This window comes from Cucurbita pepo, chromosome 10 (genome assembly GCF_057944985.1).
Source record: "Cucurbita pepo subsp. pepo isolate OVF chromosome 10, ASM5794498v1, whole genome shotgun sequence".
Classification (NCBI taxonomy): Eukaryota; Viridiplantae; Streptophyta; class Magnoliopsida; order Cucurbitales; family Cucurbitaceae; genus Cucurbita; species Cucurbita pepo.
The window spans coordinates 5,810,121-5,831,543 of NC_141807.1; the positions used below are offsets into that span (position 1 = coordinate 5,810,121).

The 21,423-nt window shown below is 36.0% G+C and overlaps 3 protein-coding genes across 4 annotated transcripts; 1 reads left to right on the forward strand and 2 right to left on the reverse strand.

Annotated features, from left to right (window-relative positions):
• Positions 1 to 2,388: 2,388 nt before the first annotated feature.
• LOC111804409 (uncharacterized) lies at positions 2,389 to 4,851 on the reverse strand. Its single transcript, XM_023689204.2, has one exon. The coding sequence runs from the start codon at positions 3,675 to 3,677 to the stop codon at positions 2,718 to 2,720; it is 960 nt and encodes a 319-aa protein (XP_023544972.2). The 5' UTR covers positions 3,678 to 4,851; the 3' UTR covers positions 2,389 to 2,717.
• Positions 4,852 to 10,669: 5,818 nt separating this feature from the next.
• On the forward strand, positions 10,670 to 16,488 carry LOC111804008 (uncharacterized). Of its 2 annotated transcripts, XM_023688652.2 has the most exons (9): positions 10,673 to 11,071; positions 11,240 to 11,868; positions 11,976 to 12,052; positions 12,879 to 13,047; positions 14,022 to 14,110; positions 14,257 to 14,421; positions 14,513 to 14,590; positions 14,891 to 14,994; positions 16,030 to 16,488. In XM_023688652.2, exons 2-9 carry the CDS (start codon positions 11,259 to 11,261, stop codon positions 16,133 to 16,135), a joined length of 1,398 nt encoding a protein of 465 aa, XP_023544420.2. In that variant the 5' UTR covers positions 10,673 to 11,071; positions 11,240 to 11,258; the 3' UTR covers positions 16,136 to 16,488. The 2 variants fall into 2 exon arrangements, with proteins under 2 accessions (XP_086984035.1, XP_023544420.2); XM_087127909.1 differs by lacking the exons at positions 14,891 to 14,994; positions 16,030 to 16,488 and adding an exon at positions 14,702 to 14,870 and having other exon boundaries at positions 10,670 to 11,071.
• Positions 16,489 to 17,236: 748 nt separating this feature from the next.
• Positions 17,237 to 20,889, reverse strand: LOC111804305 (uncharacterized). The gene is made up of 6 exons (XM_023689059.2): positions 20,434 to 20,889; positions 19,819 to 19,977; positions 19,342 to 19,464; positions 18,546 to 18,740; positions 18,098 to 18,262; positions 17,237 to 17,999 (listed from the first exon to the last, which is right to left on the reverse strand). Exons 1-6 carry the CDS (start codon positions 20,659 to 20,661, stop codon positions 17,562 to 17,564), a joined length of 1,308 nt encoding a protein of 435 aa, XP_023544827.2. The 5' UTR covers positions 20,662 to 20,889; the 3' UTR covers positions 17,237 to 17,561.
• Positions 20,890 to 21,423: the final 534 nt, after the last annotated feature.

The window sequence follows — 21,423 nt, forward strand, 5'->3', positions numbered from 1 at the left end:
CAAGTTATAGCTGGTGGATTTTTAATCACAATGGGAAAACTGGCTTGGAAACTGAACAGTTAGGCCGTTTTTCTTTACTTTTTGAGGTTAGATACCCAAGGAAAACCAACTTAGTAGCCAAGGAATATTGTCATTCGTCCACACTTGGGCCTCCAAACGTAGATTAGTGTCGACTTTTAGTCGAACAAAACTTTTTATTTTTGAGTTCTGACAATTGTGGAGACGGTCGAGTCGTTGACATTCTAAGTGGGAGGCCTCCAAACCCAGGTAAGTGTAGTCTAAAAGTCGAACAGAGCATTTTATTTTTGAGTTCTGACGATTGTGGAGATGGTCGAGTCATTGACAGTCTAAGTGGCAGGCCTCCAAACCCAGGTAAGTGTAGTCTAAAAGTTCAACATAGCTTTTTATTTTTGAGTTCTGACGATTGTGGAGATGGTCGAGTCATTAACATTCTAAGTGGCAAGCCTCCAAACCCAGGTAATTGTAGTCTAAAAGTCGAACAAATCTTTTTATTTTTGAGTTCTAACAATTGTAGAGAGGGTCGAGTCATTGACATTAGAAGTGGTAATTTGTGTCTTATCCATTCCGTTATGTTCAAATTGACCAAAAACAATCTAGCTTGAAAAGGAACAACACTTCGAGATAAAGACTCTAAGAATTTTGATGTGGAGGATCCGATTCAATCCCTGAAAGAATCTCCTCTTCCTATACTAATCATGGACTTAGACTTATTATCCGGGTTATAAAACCCGTTTGGTTTGGTTGATGTACGTTTGTAACGGGTTTTATAGTTAAAAGTTGATTCTCTCGTATGATGAATCGTTCGGAGACCAAGTTTGTTTTTATATGTATGGATTGGTTTTCTTTTTGTTCAGCTACACTTACCTTTACTAAACTAAAGAAGAGAATAGCCTGCCTTCCTTTATTTATTCTCTCTTCAATTTCCATTTCAGCTTTTTAATGTAAAGCACTTTCCCAAAGGCAGAAATTACTTATTTATGAAATAAATAAATACATAAATAAATAAAAATATTAAAATAATTATAAAAAATGGCAAAGACAAAAACAAAAGGCAGCCCTTTTTAGCTTGTTCTACAGCCTGTATTATGCCCATATTATACAACACTTTTTGAAAATTTTAGAAATTAAAGGAATAAATAATAATAATAATATTGGGCTGGAAATTACTGTTTTGTCCTCTTAGAGTTGGATTTCTTCTAGTGTTGAATGCACCAAAACGCAGCGTTTAGTACAGAAGATGTCTAAGATGGTCAATTAATAAAAATACAAATACTGTTTTTATATAATTTATATTTGCTTTTTCCCCCCAAATTCCATTTTCTCTCCTCCATGGCCCCACCACTTCATTCTCAATCAAATACCTTTGGTGGATTTCTTCTTTATATATTTAATTAACAAAAAAAAAAAAAAAAAAAAAAGATTTTAAATTCTAGTGGAAAGGAAAGACAAAAATCCAACATGTCAATGTCAACAACAACCAAAAAAACATATTTGTAATAAATAAAGCCTAAAGTTATGAGGAGCTTAGATTGAATAAATCATCCAAAAAATAATAATTTTTGTTAGGTTAATGTCATAACAAAATTTACTTTCTTTTCTTTAGAACATAACAAGATTCGTCAGCCCAGCCTGAGGCCTTGCTCATAACAGAGAAATTCCAGGTAGCAGAAAGACGGGAGGAATTGGATTACAGGTGACGGTTACAAGAATGGTTGGGAAGTGATTTTACGAGGAAGGCTCATAACAGAGGAATCCCAGGTAACAAAAAGACGGGAGGTATTAGATTACAGGTGACGGTTACAAGAATGGCAGGGAAGTGATTTTACGAGGTAAATAGGCTTAACGTACCCTTCTATCTGATATGGTGATAAACGCTGAATAATATCTTTAACTTTTTTTTTTAAAATTCAAAAGCATTTTTGCGTTTTGGTTTAAATTTTTAATATTATTCTAAAAATACAGTAGAAGTTTAAAAAGTTTATAAATTTTTACCCTTAATTTTATAAAAAAAAAATAAAGACAGGTGGCGTGGCACTTAAAAAAAGTTTAAGGGTATGAATGAACCTAGGTTCAACAGTTTTTTTTTTTTTTTTTTAATTTTATTAATCCTTAACTTTGTTATTTTCGGGCGAGAATCAAACCATCAAAGTAGTAGTCTTAGATCGACCTGCCTCTTAACAACTTAGAGACGTATTATATCAACCGTAATAACGAGATTGACTAAATTCAAAATCGAAACATTTAATATTAAAATATATAAGCAGAAGAGAACAAAAAATTTGTTTATTTAGTCAAACACATAAGCAAGCCACCGACGAAATCTTAACATCACAAACAGGAAAAAGAAAAAGAATTCAGAACAAAACATTTCATGAAGAATCTCTCTTTATTACCTTCGAAATTGCATAAAACCAAATTCAGCAGATACATAAGAACATGAAGAACAATTAAGAAGAAGAACAAGAAGAAGAAGAAGAAGAAGAAGAAGAAGAATCAGTTCTCAGTAACACTTTTTGTGCGAAACAATGAATCATTCATCATACATGTATCAGAAATAAACGGCATTTACACAAAAATCATCATTAAAACTTCTACTACTCACAAGAATACCATCAAAACCAGAGAAGATCAGCAAAGGAACTAGAAAGGATGAATATCTTGGTACCGTGATGAGTGATCGGGGTCGATGGAGGAGCTTAAGGGACGTATTCTGTCTCAAGAGTCGGCTGCGTTCGTGTCACGGTTGCCGTGGGTGCTTTTGTGTCGCCCACCGTTGCCATTTGTAGAGGTTCTCCCAATTCTGCTGCCCTCTCCATCTGTTCCATTTTGTTTCTTTGCTTTAACTTATGAACCCAACAAATGAGGAGTGATAGCAACACCAACAGCAACACTCCACCCACCACAGATCCTACAATGATCCACACTCTGGTGGTGTTTTTCTTGCTTGAAGGTGGAGGTGCATTCGGGATCACAGCCCCCGGGGGCGACTGGGAGACTGGTGAAGGAGAAGGAGCGATGGATTCGACGACGATAGAGAAATGCCCGTGTTGGATCATTGAACATGTGTTACCAGACGACACACTGCTGAAATTGGCTATTCCCTGAAGATTAAACCAAACACACTTTGCAATGGCGCCATCCGGGAGGGGCTTGACATAGTCGAACTTGACATGTATCGGGTCACCGGAAGCTCTCATTTCGAGTTCGGGAAGATTAGTAGCCGAGAGATTGGAGGCATTGTAAGCAAGAAGACCCAACATTGGTGCTAAAAAGGTATAACCAGGCAATGCATAATACTCCTCAGACCAGTTCCCCAAGTTCTGATACACCAAAACAAGCCTCTCAACATATGGCTGCACGACAACACCAGTCGGGATATCGAACTCCTTGAATGAAACAACACCGTACCGTCGAAAACTACCACTCCTCAGCCTCATAGCTCTAATGCTAATCCCAGTCAAGTTCGAGGGAGCGGCTGCATCGTAAGGAATACCAGTTTTCGGGTTAACCAATGCCTTATAAGCATATTCCTGGAGAAGAACATCCAAAGAACGCGCCGAAGAACGAGTATCGGTTGATCGAACCATAACCAGATCAGCCAAAAACAAGAACCACATTTGAACAATCAGCATCACGAGACTTCTAGGAAGCCCCATGGATGCTTTGAAATCTCACAATTCACAGCAATGCACGTAGATTTCAGCTCAACCAGAGAACAGAACAATACTCAAATGAGAGTTAAAATTGCCACAAAGTGATAACGGATACGCTATAAAGATCTTCTAATGGGCAATAAATCAAAAGCAGCTTTGAATGAAGGAAGGGATACAAATTTGAACCGTTGCAAGATCCTTATTCTTTTCCAGATATTACTTTTTTCCCTTTCGGAATCGTTGAACAAAAAAGCTTGGAATAATCAATGGAATCTCACAGAAACAGAGAAATCAGATTCTTCAACAACGATGGCGGATTCTAAATCTGACGCGAATTTTATTGAATAAACGAGCAAGTACCTGCTTAAATTAGCTCCAATGGCGATAATGTGAGATACTTGCAGAGCTTAGATGAGTAAAGAACCCATATCACCATACAAATTCTTGAAAATCGCAGTAGAAATCAGCCGCAAACGAGCGCATAAACCCTAGAATCTTGAGGAAAATCATGATTCAGAACTTCAAATCAAACGCGCCGTATGAACCACGCCGCACATAACGGCAATGGAGAAACTCAATCAAAGAACATCCCGCATTTCCCAACCAAATCTCGATACCCAACAATCAAAATCGCCCAAAAACCCAAAATCAAAAGAACGAGTTGGGGAATCGATCAGAGCATCAAAAGAATCAAACAACAACCGATTAAGAGACATACAGATTCATCTCTCAAAAAATTGAACCCAAAATCCAAAAGAGAAACTAAACAAACAGATTTCAAGAGAAAAAAAAAAACAAAAACAAAAAAAAAAAAAAAAAAACCCAAAAGAACAACGAAATTCCTTCTCCCACTCCTCCAAGTTCCAACAAAAACAGAGCAAATAATCAAAAAGGAACACAGAAATCAGAACTAGAGATGAAAAACGGCAACAATGGCAGCGTTAAAACGTGAAATGGAGGTGAAAGAAGAGCTCGAAACAACAAATCCACAAAGAAATTGACGAAAAAAACAGAAAAAGATGAACAGATTGAATGATTTATGAACTGGGATTGAATGACTCGGGTGAGTTAGGGAGCAGAAAATGGTGGGCTGAAGAACTGAAAATCGAAGAAATATTTTAGGGAACGGCTACAGATTTTTCCTTTTTAGCTTCGATTTCGGTATCGCATTATGAAACCAACCGGCGAAGAAGGTAAAAAGTCCACAAAAAAAAAAAAAAAAAAAAAAAAAAACGTCGCTTTCGAACTTCACTGGCTGCAGCTGCCACGTGGCGCTACGCGGTCAAACCATTTCTTCAAACCTATTATTACTCTATTATCTTTTTATTTCTTTTTTTTAAAAAACAAGTATTTTATACATTTCCCCTTTTTTTTAAATAATTTTATTTTAAATTATTTCATTATTATTGGTTCATGGATCCCATGTTATAATTAGAGATTACATGGATTTTTTTAAATATTTTAATGTTGGTGCCTTTCATTTAAAAAAATAAAAAATAATTCTTTTTTTCGTTTTCTCCGTCGTTATCGTGTTAGACAGGCATGCTCACAAAGCTAAGGTTGTGGAATCAATGTCGATGGCATCGTCTACCATAAGACTATCAAGTAACTCCTCCCGCTCCTAGTTGTGGTTTAAGGAAAAGAAGTGACTGTCGGGCTCCTACCCACTACTAGGACAAATGGGTATGTCGTAAATATGATTTTAGACGTGATGATCGGTGTCACGTTAGTAATGCTACATGGTGAAGTTCGTTTCTGGTGAATAAGTACCGAGCAAACTACAAATACTTTCGGAGAAATTAAATATAGAGGTTCAGTCTGAACAAAAACTCTATTTTATACGCAATTCAAGAGGAAGATTATATCATAAAATAATACGATATACAAATATTTATTATCCATAATATATATATATATATATTTATTTATTTATTTGTAAATGAACGGTTAATAATTTAATTTTAAAAATTTTTAAATTAAACACTAAATTGGTTTATTATCTTTCATTTACTAATATATATATCTATATATATATTTATTTATTTATTTATTTGTAAATGAACGGTTAATAATTTAATTTTAAAAATTTTTAAATTAAACACTAAATTGGTTTATTATCTTTCATTTACTAATATATATATATATATATATATATATATATATATATATATATATATATATATATATATATATATATATATATATATATATTATTTATTTATTTGTAAATGAACGGTTAATAATTTAATTTTTAAAATTTTAAATTAAATACTAAATTGGTTTATTATCTTTCATTTACTATACCAAAAATTTATAATTTAATAAAAAAAATATTTTAATTCACAATAATAATTATGAAGACTAAATTATTATTATTATTATTATTATTATTATTATTATTATTATTATTGATACTGACAGACTACACCAGAAATAATACGTATTAAAAAATATTCTGAATTAAAAAAAAATGATATAAATAGGAGAAATTATGGGAGGTAGGGGGGGCACATGGAATGACCATTTTGCCCCCAATGAGTGGTTGATTTTATGGTTTGGTCATAAAATCAATGTGTTTGAGAAAGTTAATATTATAATGTGCGTGTAAATTGAAGTTGGTGGTTAGCACGCAAAACCATGATTAAGAGAGAGAAAATAATTAGATTTTTTTTTTTTTTTTTTAATTATTGGTCAAGTAATTATGATTATATAATTATTAGTTAAGATATTAAAATTTGTCTAAATTTTAAATAAGTCGTGATTTTTCGTTTGTTCGAGATTCAAGAATTAGGGTTTAAACAAATTCGGTAGAACCTAAGTTTGTTTTCTTATACTTTTTCATTTGTAATTAGCGAAATTAAGAGTTGGCTCGAGCCTTCCTTAGAAAGAATAAAAGGCAAGGGTAAATACGTAATTTATAATCCACTTAATGTTTAAGATTTGTCATTTTGGAAATTGTTCAAGATTCAAGAATTAGGGTTTAAATGAACTCGGTAAGAACTAAGTTTGTTCCTTGTACTTTTTCGTTTGTAATTAGTGAAATTAAGAGTTAGTCCGAGTATACTTTTATGAACGAGCCTCCCTTTTAAAAAAAATGAAAAGCGAGGGTAAAAATGTAAATTATAGTCCCCTTATGTTTAAGATTTGTCATTTTAGAAATCGTTCGAGATTCAAGAATTAGGGTTTAAACAAATTCGGTAAGAACTAAGTTCGTTTCCTTTTACTTTTTCATTTGTGATCAGTGAAATTTAGAGCTAGTCCGAGTATACCTTTCTAAACGAGTCTTCTTTAAAAAAAAAAATGAAAAGGAAGGGTAAAAACGTAAATTATAATCCCCTTATGTTTAAGATTTGTCATTTTAGAAATGGTTCGAGATTCAAGAATTAGGATTTAAACAAACTCGGTAAGAGCTAAATTTGTTTCCTTATGCCTTTTCATTCATAATTTGCATAACTAAGAGCTAGTCACGTTTCTAAACGAGCCTTCCTTTTAAAAAAAAAAATGAAAAGCAAGGGTAAAAACGTAAATTATAATCCCCATATGTTTAAGATTTGTCATTTTAGAAATGGTTCGAGATTCAAGAATTAGGGTTTAAACAAACTCGGTAAGAGCTAAGTTTGTTTCCTTATGCCTTTTCATTTGTAATTAACGAAATTAAGAGCTAGTCCGAGTATACCTTTCTGAACGAGCCTTCCTTTAAAAAAAAATTGAAAAGCAAGGGTAAAAACGTAAATTATAATCCACTTATGTTTAAGATTTGTCATTTTAGAAATGGTTCGAGATTCAAGAATTAGGGTTTAAACAAAATCGGTAGTTTGTTTCCTTAAACTTTTTCATTTGTAATCAGCGAAATTAAGAGATAGCCCGAATATACCTCGATAAACGAGCATTCATTTAGAAAATAATATAAAGCAAGGGTAAAAACGTAAATTACAATCTACTTAACGTTTAAATTAAGAGCTAGCCCGAATATACCTCTCTAAACGAGAATAAAAAGCAAGGGTAAAAATGTAAATTATTCACTTAAGGTTTAAATTAAGAGCTAGCCCAAATATACCTCTCTAGACAAGCATTCCTTGGAAAGAATAAAAAGTAAGGGTAAAATCGTAAATTGTAATCCACTTAATATTTAAGATTTTTCATTTTAGAAATGGTCCAAGATTCAAGAATTAGGGTTTAAACAGAATCGGTAAGAGCTAAGTTTGTTTCCTTAATAAGAGCTATCCCGAATATACCTCTATATAGGGGTGTACATTCAACTCGACAACCCGACAACCCGGACCAACCCAACCCGAACTATAAGGGTTGGGTTGGGTTGGATTAGCTTTTTAGGTTGGTTTGGGTTCATTTTTCTAAACCCGAACTGACTTGATTCGGTTTCGGGTTCATGGGACAAAACCCTTGGATTGACCCGAGCCAAATAAAAATATATAAAATATACTAAGAAATTTGCATTAATGATAGGTTTGCCAGAGTGGTACTCTGTCCTAACTTAAAACACACACACTCGAGTACGACACCAAACAAATAATATAAAGTAAGGGTAAAAACGTAAATTATAATCCACTTAATATTTAAATTAAGAGCTAGTCCGAATATACCCCTCTAAATGAGAATAAAAGGCAAGGGTAAAAATGTAAATTTCACAACCTTAAGCATTTTTTTTATGTTCTACCTGAATAGAGTCAACGGTTAATATACCGAGGTTATGGAGGGCAACACGTTGATGCAATCAAAAATTCACTAAGATTTGAGCTGTATTTAGGTGAAATGAAGCTTGGCTCGTGCTCGCGGGTACGGAAGGCAACATGTTATGAATTTGATTTAAATAAATGAAGGGTAAAATCTCGAGGTTAAGGGTTAAAGTTTCCAGTTATATAGATGTTAGTAAGAAAAAAAACGAACGAAACCGACTCAATTTAAATAGCTTCGTTCAATCAAATTTCACGAAATACGAAAGTTACGTGACGGTATATCTAGTCAAGAAATCATTATTAGACGGTTATAATAAATTCTCGAGTTAGCTAGAACCGAGCCAAACGAAGGTGCTTACGATTGGGAAATGATTGGGTGGTTTGGGACCGACGGAAGGGAGTGTGGGATTTGGCAATTGGGTTCGGACATGTGAAAGCGCAGTCCCGTGACACACCGCCGTCGTTTTGTTCCCAAAATGCTCAAATCATCACAAACTTCCAACTATATATTCAACTTTTTCCTGCTTTTTATTTCCCTCATTTCTCCTTCAAATGCTGACACTTGTCGGGCCCCCCGGCCCCTCCGACTCTCACTTTTTTTGTGTCGGCTTGGTTCGGGTTGATTCCACGTTCGATGAGTTTAATACTCCAGTGGTGATAATCGAATTCACTTTTTGGCGTCGTTTGGTTCGGGTTAATTCCATGTTCGATGAGTTAAGTACTTCAGTGGTGATAATCGAATTCACTTTTTGGCGTCGTTTGGTTTGGGTTGATTCCACGTTCGATGAGTTTAATACTCCGTGGTGATAACCGAATTCACTTTTTGACGTCGTTTGGTTCGAGTTGATTCCACGTTCGATGAGTTTAATACTCCATGGTGATAATCAAATTCACTATTTGGCGTCGTTTGGTTCGGGTTGATTCCATGTTCGATGAGTCTAATACTCTAGTGGCGGTAATCGAATTCACTTTTTTTGTGTCGTATGGTTTAGATTGATTCTATGTTCGATGAGTTAATACTCCGTGGTGATAACCGAATTCACTTTTTGACGTCGTTTGATTCGAGTTGATTCCACGTTCGATGAGTTAATACTCATCCAAACAGACCATTAATTGATAGTCGATAGACACATTTAACTAAAATTAGTTATGCGTTCTCACATTGTCGTGTTACAGGAAATATAAAGGATTTTGAGTTACGTCTTAAAATGCTCTAAATAGGTTGTTAATGGTATCTTAATCACTTCAATCGTGTTCTAAACTCGAGCATAATTTAACTGATGAGAACGTATATCCTCGACCAAAAAGACTAAGTATTTTAATCTCTCGTCCCACGTATTGTCATGTTATTAAACGTGCTAAATTAAATTATTTATTTTCTTAAATAATATATATATTTATATAGTTTGGTTTTTATACGGTTTATGTATGAAGTAAATATAGTATATGAAACCCACATCGATTTTCTCACCCTTCAATGTCCACGTCAAATGAAAAGTAGGTTAGTGGACCATCTCGGCCCATTACTTGAATGGGCTACAATTTCAGCCCACTTAAATTGGCATTCAGATAAGGCCCAAACTCGGATGGGCCCAATTAAAGTTCATGAACAGATAAATGGGCTCGTGAATCTAAGGCCCGGCCCACTAGACATTAACATTTTGAGATAAAATTATGAATTTTTAGTCATTTGTAGCCTGATGTCATCGTGACCCTCACGGTTTTAAAACACGTTGGAGGAGAAGTTTTCATGCCTTTTATAAGGAATGGTTCGTTCCCCTCTCGAACCGATGTGGGATCTCACAATCTACCCTCTTTTGAGTGTTAACGTCATTGCTGACACACCACTCGATGTCTGGCTCTATACCATTTGTAACAGGCCAAGTCCACTGATAATAAATATTGTCCGTTTTGACATATCGCTATCAACCTCACGGTTTTAAAACACCTATGTTAGGGAAATGTTTCAACACTCTTTCAAAGAATGCTATCATAAATGCCAAATATGTTTATTTTTTATAATAATTTAAACAATTAGGTTAGGGTTAGTTATAATCAATGTTCGGGTTGAACATCGATTACAAAAGTCAATTTTCATATAATGTTAAAGGTATGGCAAGATTGGGTTAGCTCATAACATACTCGGGTTGACCCAATAAAAAAAAATATCAACCCATTAACAAATTTAAAATTTCAATAATCTAAATTGATCGAGTTTTTGAGCGATAAGAACACATATCAAAATTAAAGAAAAATTTCCATTTTTTTTTGGATTTTCTAGGTTGTATTCAAACGAATAGATTTGTAATGGAATCAAAGGTAATAAATTGAAGCTCTCTCTGAAATTGCGATCAGATATTGATCTTGGAGAGAGCTGATCTTCCTTCTTTACCTTTTCTTTTTCCCCTTTTTCTCTGGTTTGCTCTCTTGTCCTCCATCGCTCGAGAGCTTCATTCTATATCATTATCGCCATCGAAACCCCATCAAACCTTTTCAATCAAGCCCTCTTTTCGTGATCGGCGGGTTTCTTTGACCTTTTAATCCGATGATCGCGCCCCACTTGCTCGATTTCTGATTCAGTCTTGATTTCGTGTTCTTGTTGTAGCTAGAACTACTGTAGATTGGATTTTCTTATCTGGGTTATTGCCATGTCGTGATTTTTCTTCATCTGAGGTTATCCACGGAGTCTCGTTTACGGAGAAGGTAATTAAGCTCTGTTTCTTGTTTTTATTGATCATTTCTTGTAGCTTTGAACTTCTTGATCTTTATCTTGCTTCTATTACGCGGAAATTTGTGTTCCTTCTTTATATCATGGTCGAAATTTTCGTCTGTTGTTGTTGTTTTGATTGTCTTGAATGTTATGGCGATTAGGGTTAGGCCATTCACCCGAATGGAAGGGTCTGGTATCGACCCCGACTCTCATAGAGCTGCTTCCACCAGTGGTAGTTCAAGAAGGTTTGGATTGTTAACTGCCTCGAATATTATTCAGGCTCCACTTTCTGCTCTATTAGAGTATTCGGGTCTTCTTCGTGGCCGCCCAAGTCATCAAGAACCCGAGGCGTTGATAAGTGCACGACTGCCTTCGGCTTTTCGAGGCCATCTTCGCAGCCAGATTGACGAATCTTCGGGTGCCAGTAATGATGGAGAGGTTTCGATTAGGATAATTGGGGCTGGGGAACCAGAACATGGGAGAGATGGTGCTGGACTAGTCGTTGGGCAAGCGAGGGAAGTCAGTGGTCAGAATGCAGTGTCTTCGCAATCTCTGACCTTGGCGTCGGAGCTTAGCCAGGGAGATTCTGCTACTGAACGTAGTGCTCGAGAGGGCATTCCTCAATCGAGAAACGCAGGCGCTGATGGGGATGCCTCGGAGGCAGCTGGGGGAAATAGCAGGGATTCTTCTTATCAAAGGTACGATATTCAACAGGCTGCTCGGGGGATTGAGCAGATTCTCCCATTTAGTTTTCTTCTACTGGTGGTCTTCATTCGTCAGCATTTGCAAGGTATTTAAGACGGCTCTCATTGTTTTAATATTACATGTTTCCATGTATATTTCTCTGCAATTTTTCTCCTTCTGGTGTTGATATTTGCATCCTAATCTTACTTACAGGCTTCTTTGTGACAATATGGATTGCTGCTTTCATGTACAAGTCGAACGATATTTTGCGAAAACAAACAGCGTTAAAGGTGTGTTATGGTTTATTTTAATGTTCGAGTGACTTGACAACCTAACGTGATAGAGTTAGGTGGTTATCCTGTGAGAATAGTTGATGTTAGGAGATTACAAGAAGGTCCGCTAGTTGATTAAGTCGCCTATAGGGAATATATAGGCCTACTTCAAGAGCCCACCACAATTGTTGCTTGTCCGCACGTCGATGATAAGTTAACCTTTACTATTGGACATCGTGAAGAGTCACGAGAGTCAAAGCCCAAGACAACCTCAAATCTCACCCCCTTCCCACTTCAGCTACCTTAAACAGAAGAACTTTAATGAACCCGATCTTCCTTTTATATCGAATGATTGAACATGCATCTTGAGCTGTCTTTTATATTCGAGAAATGTGGGCATCTAGAGCTACAAAACTATTTTACTTTTGATGTGATATCTGTTGCCTTGTCAATTGAAATGGTGAGATTCGAAATCTTCCCTTTTTGGCCATTAAGAACGATAGAATAGTCGACATTACATATTTTACACGATGGTTGAATTTCTTTTAGCATCAGCACCCAGAACTTCCCGGTTGTCACGCTCGTTTGCCTTCTTAAGATTGATAGAGACCAGGCCAGCCAGTTCACTGAGCAGGCTCTCTTATAGCTAGTCGATCAATGCTTCCATTTAGGGTCGGGAGTAAAATTTGCCTCCTGAAATAAATTCCTGCATCCGAATCACGCTCCCTGTTCGTTTGGCTAAAACCTAATCACTTTATATATGACAGTGATCGAACTTGTCAGATGTTTTCTTTTTGTTTATTACAGTTTTCTAATCGTAAACTTAATTAATTGGTTCGTGCAGGGGGAGAGAAAAATCTCTATTTTGGTTGGCATATCTCTTGCATTCACCATTCATGTTATTGGTGTGTACTGGTGGTATCAAAATGATGGCCTTTTATATCCGCTGATCATGCTTCCTCCTAGAGCAATACCTCCTTTTTGGCATGCTATTTTCATCATCATGGTGAATGGTAACCTTCTGTTGAAGTTATTACTGATTGTTACCGTATGTTCGCTGATCATGATCTCTAAGCGTTATCGTAGCAAAGAAGTTGTTTACTATGCTAGGCTGCCAGTCACATAATTTTCTGCAATTTGTTTATTTTCTTAAATTTCTTCTGAGTGATCATTACGTTCTTCATTTTGCTTCATTTTTTAAAAGTTTTTATAAGAGACTTAAACCACTTCGTTCGAGAAACAAAGAACAAAAGGCGTCTCCTCCCTAAATGGATGATCAAAGTGGAATAATTTCAAAAAGACTCGTGTTGGCTACACCAATTGAAAGCCTTTGCCACGTTGAACCGCAACACCTTAGCCTTGCCAATTAAACACCAGCCATTTAGAGATCCTAAGAACCAATCTTCAGGAAGCTTAGACGTGCACCATCGAATACCAAACTGATTTCCAAATAAATCCCGAACTTTACTTCTGGAACTACAATGAGGAGTAGATGAGATAAAGATCCTCCAAATTTTCTTTTCACAACCATCCTCGAAAGCGTATCTTTTTCTTCCACTCCCATGCCTCCCAAAAGAACGAGGAACCTTAACTTTGCCCCACCTAACTAAATGACTGCCTTTTATTGCATCTGCGTCCTTCCAATGAAAGTTTGGAGTGATCATTAAATTCTTAACCGACGTTAATATACCCGTAGGATTTGGAGTTCAGGGTTCTTAAGGGTTGGCTTTTGAAAGATAAAGGAAATAATCTTCAATGTTTATAGGATTAACACGTGTTTCCCTCGGTATGTTGATGATGGTTGTTAGAAGCTCTTAATGGTTGGCTTTTGAATGGTAAAGTAATGAGTACATGTTCATTGAATTAAAAACTGATTTATATGTTCAGCGGGGCTTTTTTCTGCAACTATTCCTTACAATTTACAGAAGTAAATGGTAAATGTTGTAACTGGTTTGGTGAATTGTATGCTTTTGTGCTGGTTTCTCAGACACTTTGGTCCGCCAAGCAGCGATGGTGGTGAAGTGCATTCTATTGATGTATTACAAGAACAGCAGAGGCCGCAATTATCGTAAACAGGTGAGGTAATATAGAAGTTGACTCTTGGTTATTCATTAAGCTCCTTTTTGAATCAGTAACAAATATTCATGTAGAAAGTGAATGAAGTGGTAACTTTAGTTTGTCGGTCTGTGAGAACGTACTATTAACATTCACACTATCTCCAGGGTCAAATGCTAACTTTAGTCGAATATTTGCTACTACTGTACCGTGCGTTATTGCCCACTCCTGTCTGGTATCGCTTCTTTTTGAACAAAGAGTACGGGAGTCTATTTTCTTCGCTATTGACGGGACTGTACTTAACTTTCAAACTCACATCTGTTGTTGAAAAGGTATGTTTTCTATTTCTTCACTATTGATGGTCTCTCTTATCTGTTATCACCTCCCTTCCCTGTCTCATCTCTCTTTTCTATGCGGATTTAGGTGCAATCCTTCTTTGCTGCTTTGAAAGCACTGTCACGTAAAGAGGTGCATTATGGCGCATATGCTACGTCGGAGCAGGTAAATTTGATCTCATTTGTCCATGCCTTTCTCCAATTAATCAAACTTTCTTGCCGTTCTAATGCATTGTCGGATAGGGGATTGAACTATTGACTTTTGGGTGGTAATTAGTGTCTCACCCGATTGAACTGTACTCGAGTTGGTATCGTCTCTTCTATTTGGGGGGCTATATTTGTAATGTTTTTGGCCTCGTTTCTCTCGGTAATCTGTAGGGCTTCCTTCATTTGAAACTTTTTAATGCAATAGGAACGGAGAGAGCGAAATATCGTTGAGATTATAGTTGTTATTTGGGTAATGCAGGTGAATGCAGCTGGTGATTTGTGTGCTATTTGCCAAGAGAAGATGCATGCTCCTATCCTACTCCGATGTAAACACATATTTTGTGAAGATTGTGTATCAGAGTGGTAAGTTTATTGCATGAAATTCTCCTATGTCTGTGTTCTACATCATATTAAACTACTGAACATTTCGAAGAGGTTATGATTTCGATTTATGGTTGAAGCATACTTGAGTCTTTGCTGGAAAAGTTTTAATATTAGTGTTCGAGTGTTTAATAGTCACATGTTATAGTCGATCGAAGTATGACGTAGTGGATGAGAGACTTTAGATCTTGTTAGGACTTGATAACAAAGGCAATATGGGATAGAGATAGTTCCTAAGGAGATCCCGAACGAAACTTGCATTTCTTATTGTTTATCTTTCGCTACGACTTTTGGGTCTTGATAAGATAGTACCTAAGGAGATTTCAAACGAAACTCACATGTGAGATCCCACATTGGTTGGAGAGGGGAATGAAGCGCTCTTTATAAGAGCGTGGAAACCTCTCCCTAGCAGACGTGTTTTAAAATAATTGAGGGAAAGCCCGGAAGGGAAAGTCGAAGGAGAACAATATCGGCTAGTGGCAGGCTTGGGTTGTTACATCACATTGCTTATATTTTGTCCTAAGGAGATAGTTCCTAAGGAGATCCCAAACGAAACTTGCATTTCTTATTGTTTTATCTTTCGCTACTGACTTTTGGGTCTTGTTATCTAGTACCTAAGGAGATTTCAAATGAAACTCACATGTGAGATCCCACGTTAGTTGGAGAGGGGAACGAAGCGTTCTTTATAAGAATGTAGAAACCTTTCCCTAGCAGACGTGTTTTAAAACTTTGAGGGGAAGCCCAAAAGGGAAAATCAAAGTAGAACAATATTTGCTAGTGGCGGGCTTGGGCTTGGGCTTGGGCTGTTACATCACATTTCTTATATTTTATCTTTCATTATGACTTTTGAGTCTCGGAATCTAGTTCCTAAGGAGATCTAAATCGAAACTCCCATTTCTTGTCCCGCTTTTATTAACCTAAACGTCGAAACAAAAAGGGCCAAAGAAAGGAGAAATGTGTTGTGTAACTTGCTTTAGTGTTGTTGATATATTGTTCATTTCGTGGTGCTACGCGCAGGTTCGAGCGGGAACGAACATGTCCATTGTGTAGGGCTTTGGTTAAACCTGCAGATCTGAGGTCATTTGGTGATGGATCAACCAGTCTGTTTTTCCAGGTTTTCTAAGCCATATACTTCCAGCAGCCCCACCATCAGAGGCTTTGTGGTTCATCACATATTTAGCTACACAAAATGTACATCTAACTAATGGCCTGTGTAGTTAGATGTACATTTTGTGCAGCAAAGACTGCGCTCACAAGAAGAATGTGCTCGGAAACGCCAATTGGGTATCGGAATGTATACGTAATAGTGTCCCTTTTGTGTTACGGAGGAGGACGGGTTTAACCACATATGCAAAATTAATGAATTGCTGAGTCTGGAGTGTAAATTTAGTACCAAAGTCAGTTGTTGTGTTGATTTATAAATTAGTCCAAATGCATAAAATGAGAAATTGTTACATATAATACCCAGTTTGATTATTGATTTGTCTTTAAATTAAATTAAATTAATTAAACTTGTACAATTATATAATTTCTTTATAATTTGTTAATTTATCATTTAAAACTTTCATAATTAAAACTCTAAAATAACCAAATAGATACAGGTAATTTTCAGCTTTAATTATGTAATAATTTGAAGTTTTAATTGATTTAATCATTTCAAGAGGTATAAATTGATTTTTCCCTTAATTTTATTCAATCCATATTTGAAAAATAAGTAAATGTGTTAATTACAATGTTAATTTATAACATTTATATTTCCATTAGAAGGAAGCATACAATTTAATATAGTCTTTTATATATATATATATATAATAAACATTATTATTACTCTTACTCCCGTCGGGATAAATCTACCCCTTCCCTTGTTCCCGCCTACGTTATGGGATATGACGGGATAAATCTACCCCTTCCCCTGTTCCCGCCTACGTTATGAGATATGACGGGATAATTCTACCCCTTTCCCTGTTCCCGTCGGGATAATTCTACCCCTTCCCCTGTTCCCGTCGGGATAATTCTACCCTTTCCCCTGTTCCCGAGTGAACATCTTTTTTCTGTTCCCGTCGGGATAATTCTACCCCTTCCCCTGTTCCCAAGTGAACATCTTTTTTAGTTACGGATCCATGAGATATTTTAAAGAATAAACATCTTTCTTAGTTAAATACTCCATAGAAATCTCTCAATTATGCAATTACCCATCAAAAGATATGATAAGAACAAATAAAAATATTGATGAACATGTAATTCCATGCTCAAGAAAAAAGAATGAATTGATAGTGTATTATTTTGCAACATTTATCACCTGGCATTGGCATATACTCTACAATTCTCACTTTTGTTAATTTCAGTAGCAAAAAAATGGTCAATAAATGGAAAAAAAAACAAGAATCAAACCACATCACACTCTGCCTTCTTGCTTGCCCCCACCTGCAATTCTTGTATGATTTCTTCAACAACAACAAAGAATAAACATAACAAACTTTTTTTTTTTTTTTTTTTTTTTTTTTTTGCTTTTCACAGATTATTAGTTGAAAGAACGGTAAGCAAAATCCTTAGGAAGAAGTACTTGAAGGCAATGGGGAGTTTTCTGTACCTTCTTCTTCCTCAGAAACTGTAGTGGGAGATGGGTCTCCCTCACTGTCTTCTTTATCGTCGTCGTCGTCGTCGTCGTCATCATCGTCCTTCCCTTCTTTTGGATGAACACGAGGAACAGGAAGATCTTCCATGGCTGCTGCTGAAGGTGAGGTTGGAGAAGTTGAGGAATGTGGGGAACCATAATTAAAAAGCATTCTGGTGATCTCTGGAGAGGTGGATCTTGGATAATATTCTGTCACTTCTTCCATTCCTTCGTCTAGGTAAACCACATCCTGCATTGTCAGTTGGTGGTACTCCACAATTTCCCTTAGGAATCGGTTCTCGCGTGCATATATCGAATTCTCATGCGCCAAACGAGCCTTCTCAGCCAAAAGAGTCTCAAGTTGAAGCCGAATCTGGATTTAGAAACAGTTCAAAAATCTTTTCATGATCCAAATGAACGTTAGAACATACAAACCATGTTTTTGAAATGATGTTCTAGTGAATACATTACCAAGTCATCATCTGCACGATTGTCTCCCTTCTCTCGATTTTCCCTGAGAATTTTGTTTTCTTCCTCTAATTGTGCACATCTTTCTTTAGCAAAAGCCAGTTCTGCTTTAATGGTTTTCAGCTCCCGGAGTAATAGTTTGGCTTTGGCAGCTGTAGCCATCGCCACCTACATTCCACAGGTAATTTTGACATTGTTATGCCATTGATGCACTCATCACCAAAGGTATTTTTTTCTAAAGTTCGGGCAAGTACGAGTAGAATTAACCATCTAAATTCAATTGATGACATTCACATTGGAAATCTCAAGCTTAGGAAACAGTTTCAACTTACTTTGTCAGATTAAACTTAGCTAAGACGATGAATCCAACAATCATTTTGACTTTAATTTGAGTAAGAGAAAAATTCAATGAGTTGCATTACGATACATAATTACAAAGTTGGCACCTTACGTCTCGAGATGCCTTCAGTTGAGTTTCATGATGTGCTTGCATCCGTGGTTCTGGAGACAGTAGATTTGGTTGCTCCCATGGATTATTCACAGTAGGAAATAATCCTTCAGATTTGTTGCCCTTTCTCCTAATCTGCAGTTTGCGAGTTTCATGAATGACGTCTGTAGTCTTAGCTCCCACAATTGGGCGACCTTCCTGCAAACCAAGACAAGGTGTTGAAAATGGTATGACCAAATCTAATTTCGAATATCCATTCACTAAGAAGCCATACAGAAGATATTCTTGAATGGAGTTTGTTAGGAATCACAAACCTATATAATGGTACGATATTGTCCACTTTGAGCATAAGCTCTATGGTTTTGCTATTGGTTTTCTCAAAAAGGTTTCATACCAACGAAGATAATGTTCCTTATACACCTATGACCTTCCTCTTAATTAGCCAACGTGGGACTACTCCTTTCATAATCCTCAACAGAGTTTCCAACTTTTAAATCAGACTCGATTATGCAGTCAAGTCTTTGGATTTTGTAAGATTTATTTATCATAGTATATTAGAGTAGGAGGCCTTGAATTTTTAAAATTCCGAAGTGAGGTGATAATTTTCATGAAAATATATGATCGAGAGAGATGTTCTCTAGATATTCCAATGTATTTTACCATCTTGCAAATTGAAATCAGGCAGAGATACTATTAATCTATATTTTCAAGTACAAAAAGGTCGATTAATCTGAGAAATGGACAGCTAATTAGAGTCCCCAAGATATGAAAAAACAATAAAACCAAGTTCTGTTCTTACCTCAGATGCCTTTTTATTTGTGTCCCCAAGTTGATTAAACGAAGTTGTGATTGAATCCAAACGCTTCGGTTTTGCTGGATTGTCCGATTTCTTCGAGTCGTGATCAGTAGACTGACATGGCTCCTGATACCAATTCATATGAAAATCAGAAAACAGAGCAGTAGGGATAAACGAATTGCATATAAGTTAAAATCTCTGTGGTCATACGAGATTTTTCTGTTGTGTTTTTGAAAATTCAACATCACATTTTCAGAATTTACTCTAATTCCTCATCTATTGAATAACGTGACTTATACATAGACAAGGGTGTTTCAAATTAAAAAGATTGCATATACCTAAGATAAATTATTATCACAACAAATTGTGTCAATATTTATGTAATGTAGTGATGCCAGATAGCTCAGTGAACAAGGCATTGTCGATAATGGCTCAATTCTCCACCTCGCAATTGATAAAGTATAGACAGATGATACTCACCTGGCTAAGGGTTGAGGTATTAATGGGCTGGAAACCACTAGTTTCCTCTTCTATGGCTATGTCATCTTCTTCGAGAATTGCCTTAGCTTTCCGAGCAAGTACGCCCCAAAACCCGGATTTGGACTCACTTTTGAATGTCAAATTCTCGCCAGCAAAACTCTGGAAATAGAGGGATAGCATCAGATACAGATTACATGGCCGCTATAAAGGCATATTTGAATGACCAACAAAAACAATAGAGCTTGCTGAAGAATTCGAACACGGCAATGAATCATCAACAGACGCCATCATTCTTCCGATAGGTTAGGCAATTAAACAAATAAAAAAGAAAAGGCTGTCCTAAATTCCGATTAGGTCAGAAATCGCAACATTTGCCAAAAACAGAGGAGGTCACGGCAATTAATGAATCACTTCCTCGGAAGAATTCGATGCTAAACAAATCATACTGATATGAAATAGCTAATGCAATGATGGAGACGAAAACAATAGACACAATCAAATCTGAGATTTCGCTGAATTTCTTATTTCTTATCATTATCCAAGTCAATCAAACAAACACTCATAGCGATCAATTTAACATTGTAGAGTTTAGAGAGAGAGAGAGAGAGAGAGAACCTTGGATCGTATATGGCCAGGGGAGAAAACGGAGGAGGAACCGGAAAAGGCAGAGGAATTCGAAGAATCTCGATGAGCAGCAGAAGCTCGGATCGCCTGAACGGCAAGAGAAGAAGAGGAAGAAGAGGAAGAAGAGATGGAATTATGATCAACATCGTCGGCAGGATGATGGATCTCTTCTTTGAAAGTGGAAGCCCTCGTGATTGCTTGTCTCCTCCTATACGCCATTATCGAAACTATTGTGGATGATGATGATGATGCTGTTCTCCTTCTTGTCTTCGAATTGTGATCGTCGTAGTTGCAGAACAATCACAAAACGACTCCCACCGCCAGCACCGCCGTCGCCGCCGCCAGCACCACCGGAACTGCAACCGCTTCCGCCTCGAAAATGAATCGAATGCCGAGAGAATTGGCAGCTTTGTTCTTCTTTCTCTCTTCTCTAACTAACTTCTTTCGTTTTCCATTTTCTTTTTTAAAAATTAGAAATATAAATATTCCCTTCGTGTTCCTCAACGATTTTAATTATTAAAAAAAATATAAAAAATAAAAAATAAATATAGCGCGCTATTCTTATTCTTTGACAGTTAGCCTCTTTTTTTAAATCAATTTATTTTTAAAATATTTAAAATATTATTTCTAAAACCATTTATTATTATTCGGGCTAATATATACACACATATATATACATATACATATATATATATACATATATACATATATACATACATATATACATACATACATATACATATATGTATGTATATGTATATGTATATATATGTATGTATACATACATATATGTGTATGTATGTATATGTATATATATACATACATATATAGTGGGTATACATATATATATCTGTATGTATATATATATATATCTGTAGATATATATGTATGTATATGTATATCTATATCTATATATACATACATATATATATTTAGTGTATATATATATATACATACATATATACATACATATATATATTT

Excerpts from the sequence above, each read along its gene's own strand:
- LOC111804409 (XM_023689204.2), bottom strand. The coding sequence starts at position 3,677 with ATGGGGCTTCCTAGAAGTCTCGTGATGCTGATTGTTCAAATGTGGTTC.
- LOC111804008 (XM_023688652.2), top strand. The coding sequence starts at position 11,259 with ATGGAAGGGTCTGGTATCGACCCCGACTCTCATAGAGCTGCTTCCACC. Across the intron at positions 11,869-11,975 it reads CATTCGTCAGCATTTGCAAG|GCTTCTTTGTGACAATATGG; the intron begins GTATTTAAGACG and ends TCTTACTTACAG. Across the intron at positions 13,048-14,021 it reads TTTCATCATCATGGTGAATG|ACACTTTGGTCCGCCAAGCA; the intron begins GTAACCTTCTGT and ends CTGGTTTCTCAG.
- LOC111804305 (XM_023689059.2), bottom strand. The coding sequence starts at position 20,661 with ATGGCGTATAGGAGGAGACAAGCAATCACGAGGGCTTCCACTTTCAAA. Across the intron at positions 18,741-19,341 it reads CAAATAAAAAGGCATCTGAG|GAAGGTCGCCCAATTGTGGG; the intron begins GTAAGAACAGAA and ends CTTGGTTTGCAG. Across the intron at positions 18,000-18,097 it reads ATCGTGCAGATGATGACTTG|ATTCGGCTTCAACTTGAGAC; the intron begins GTAATGTATTCA and ends TTCTAAATCCAG.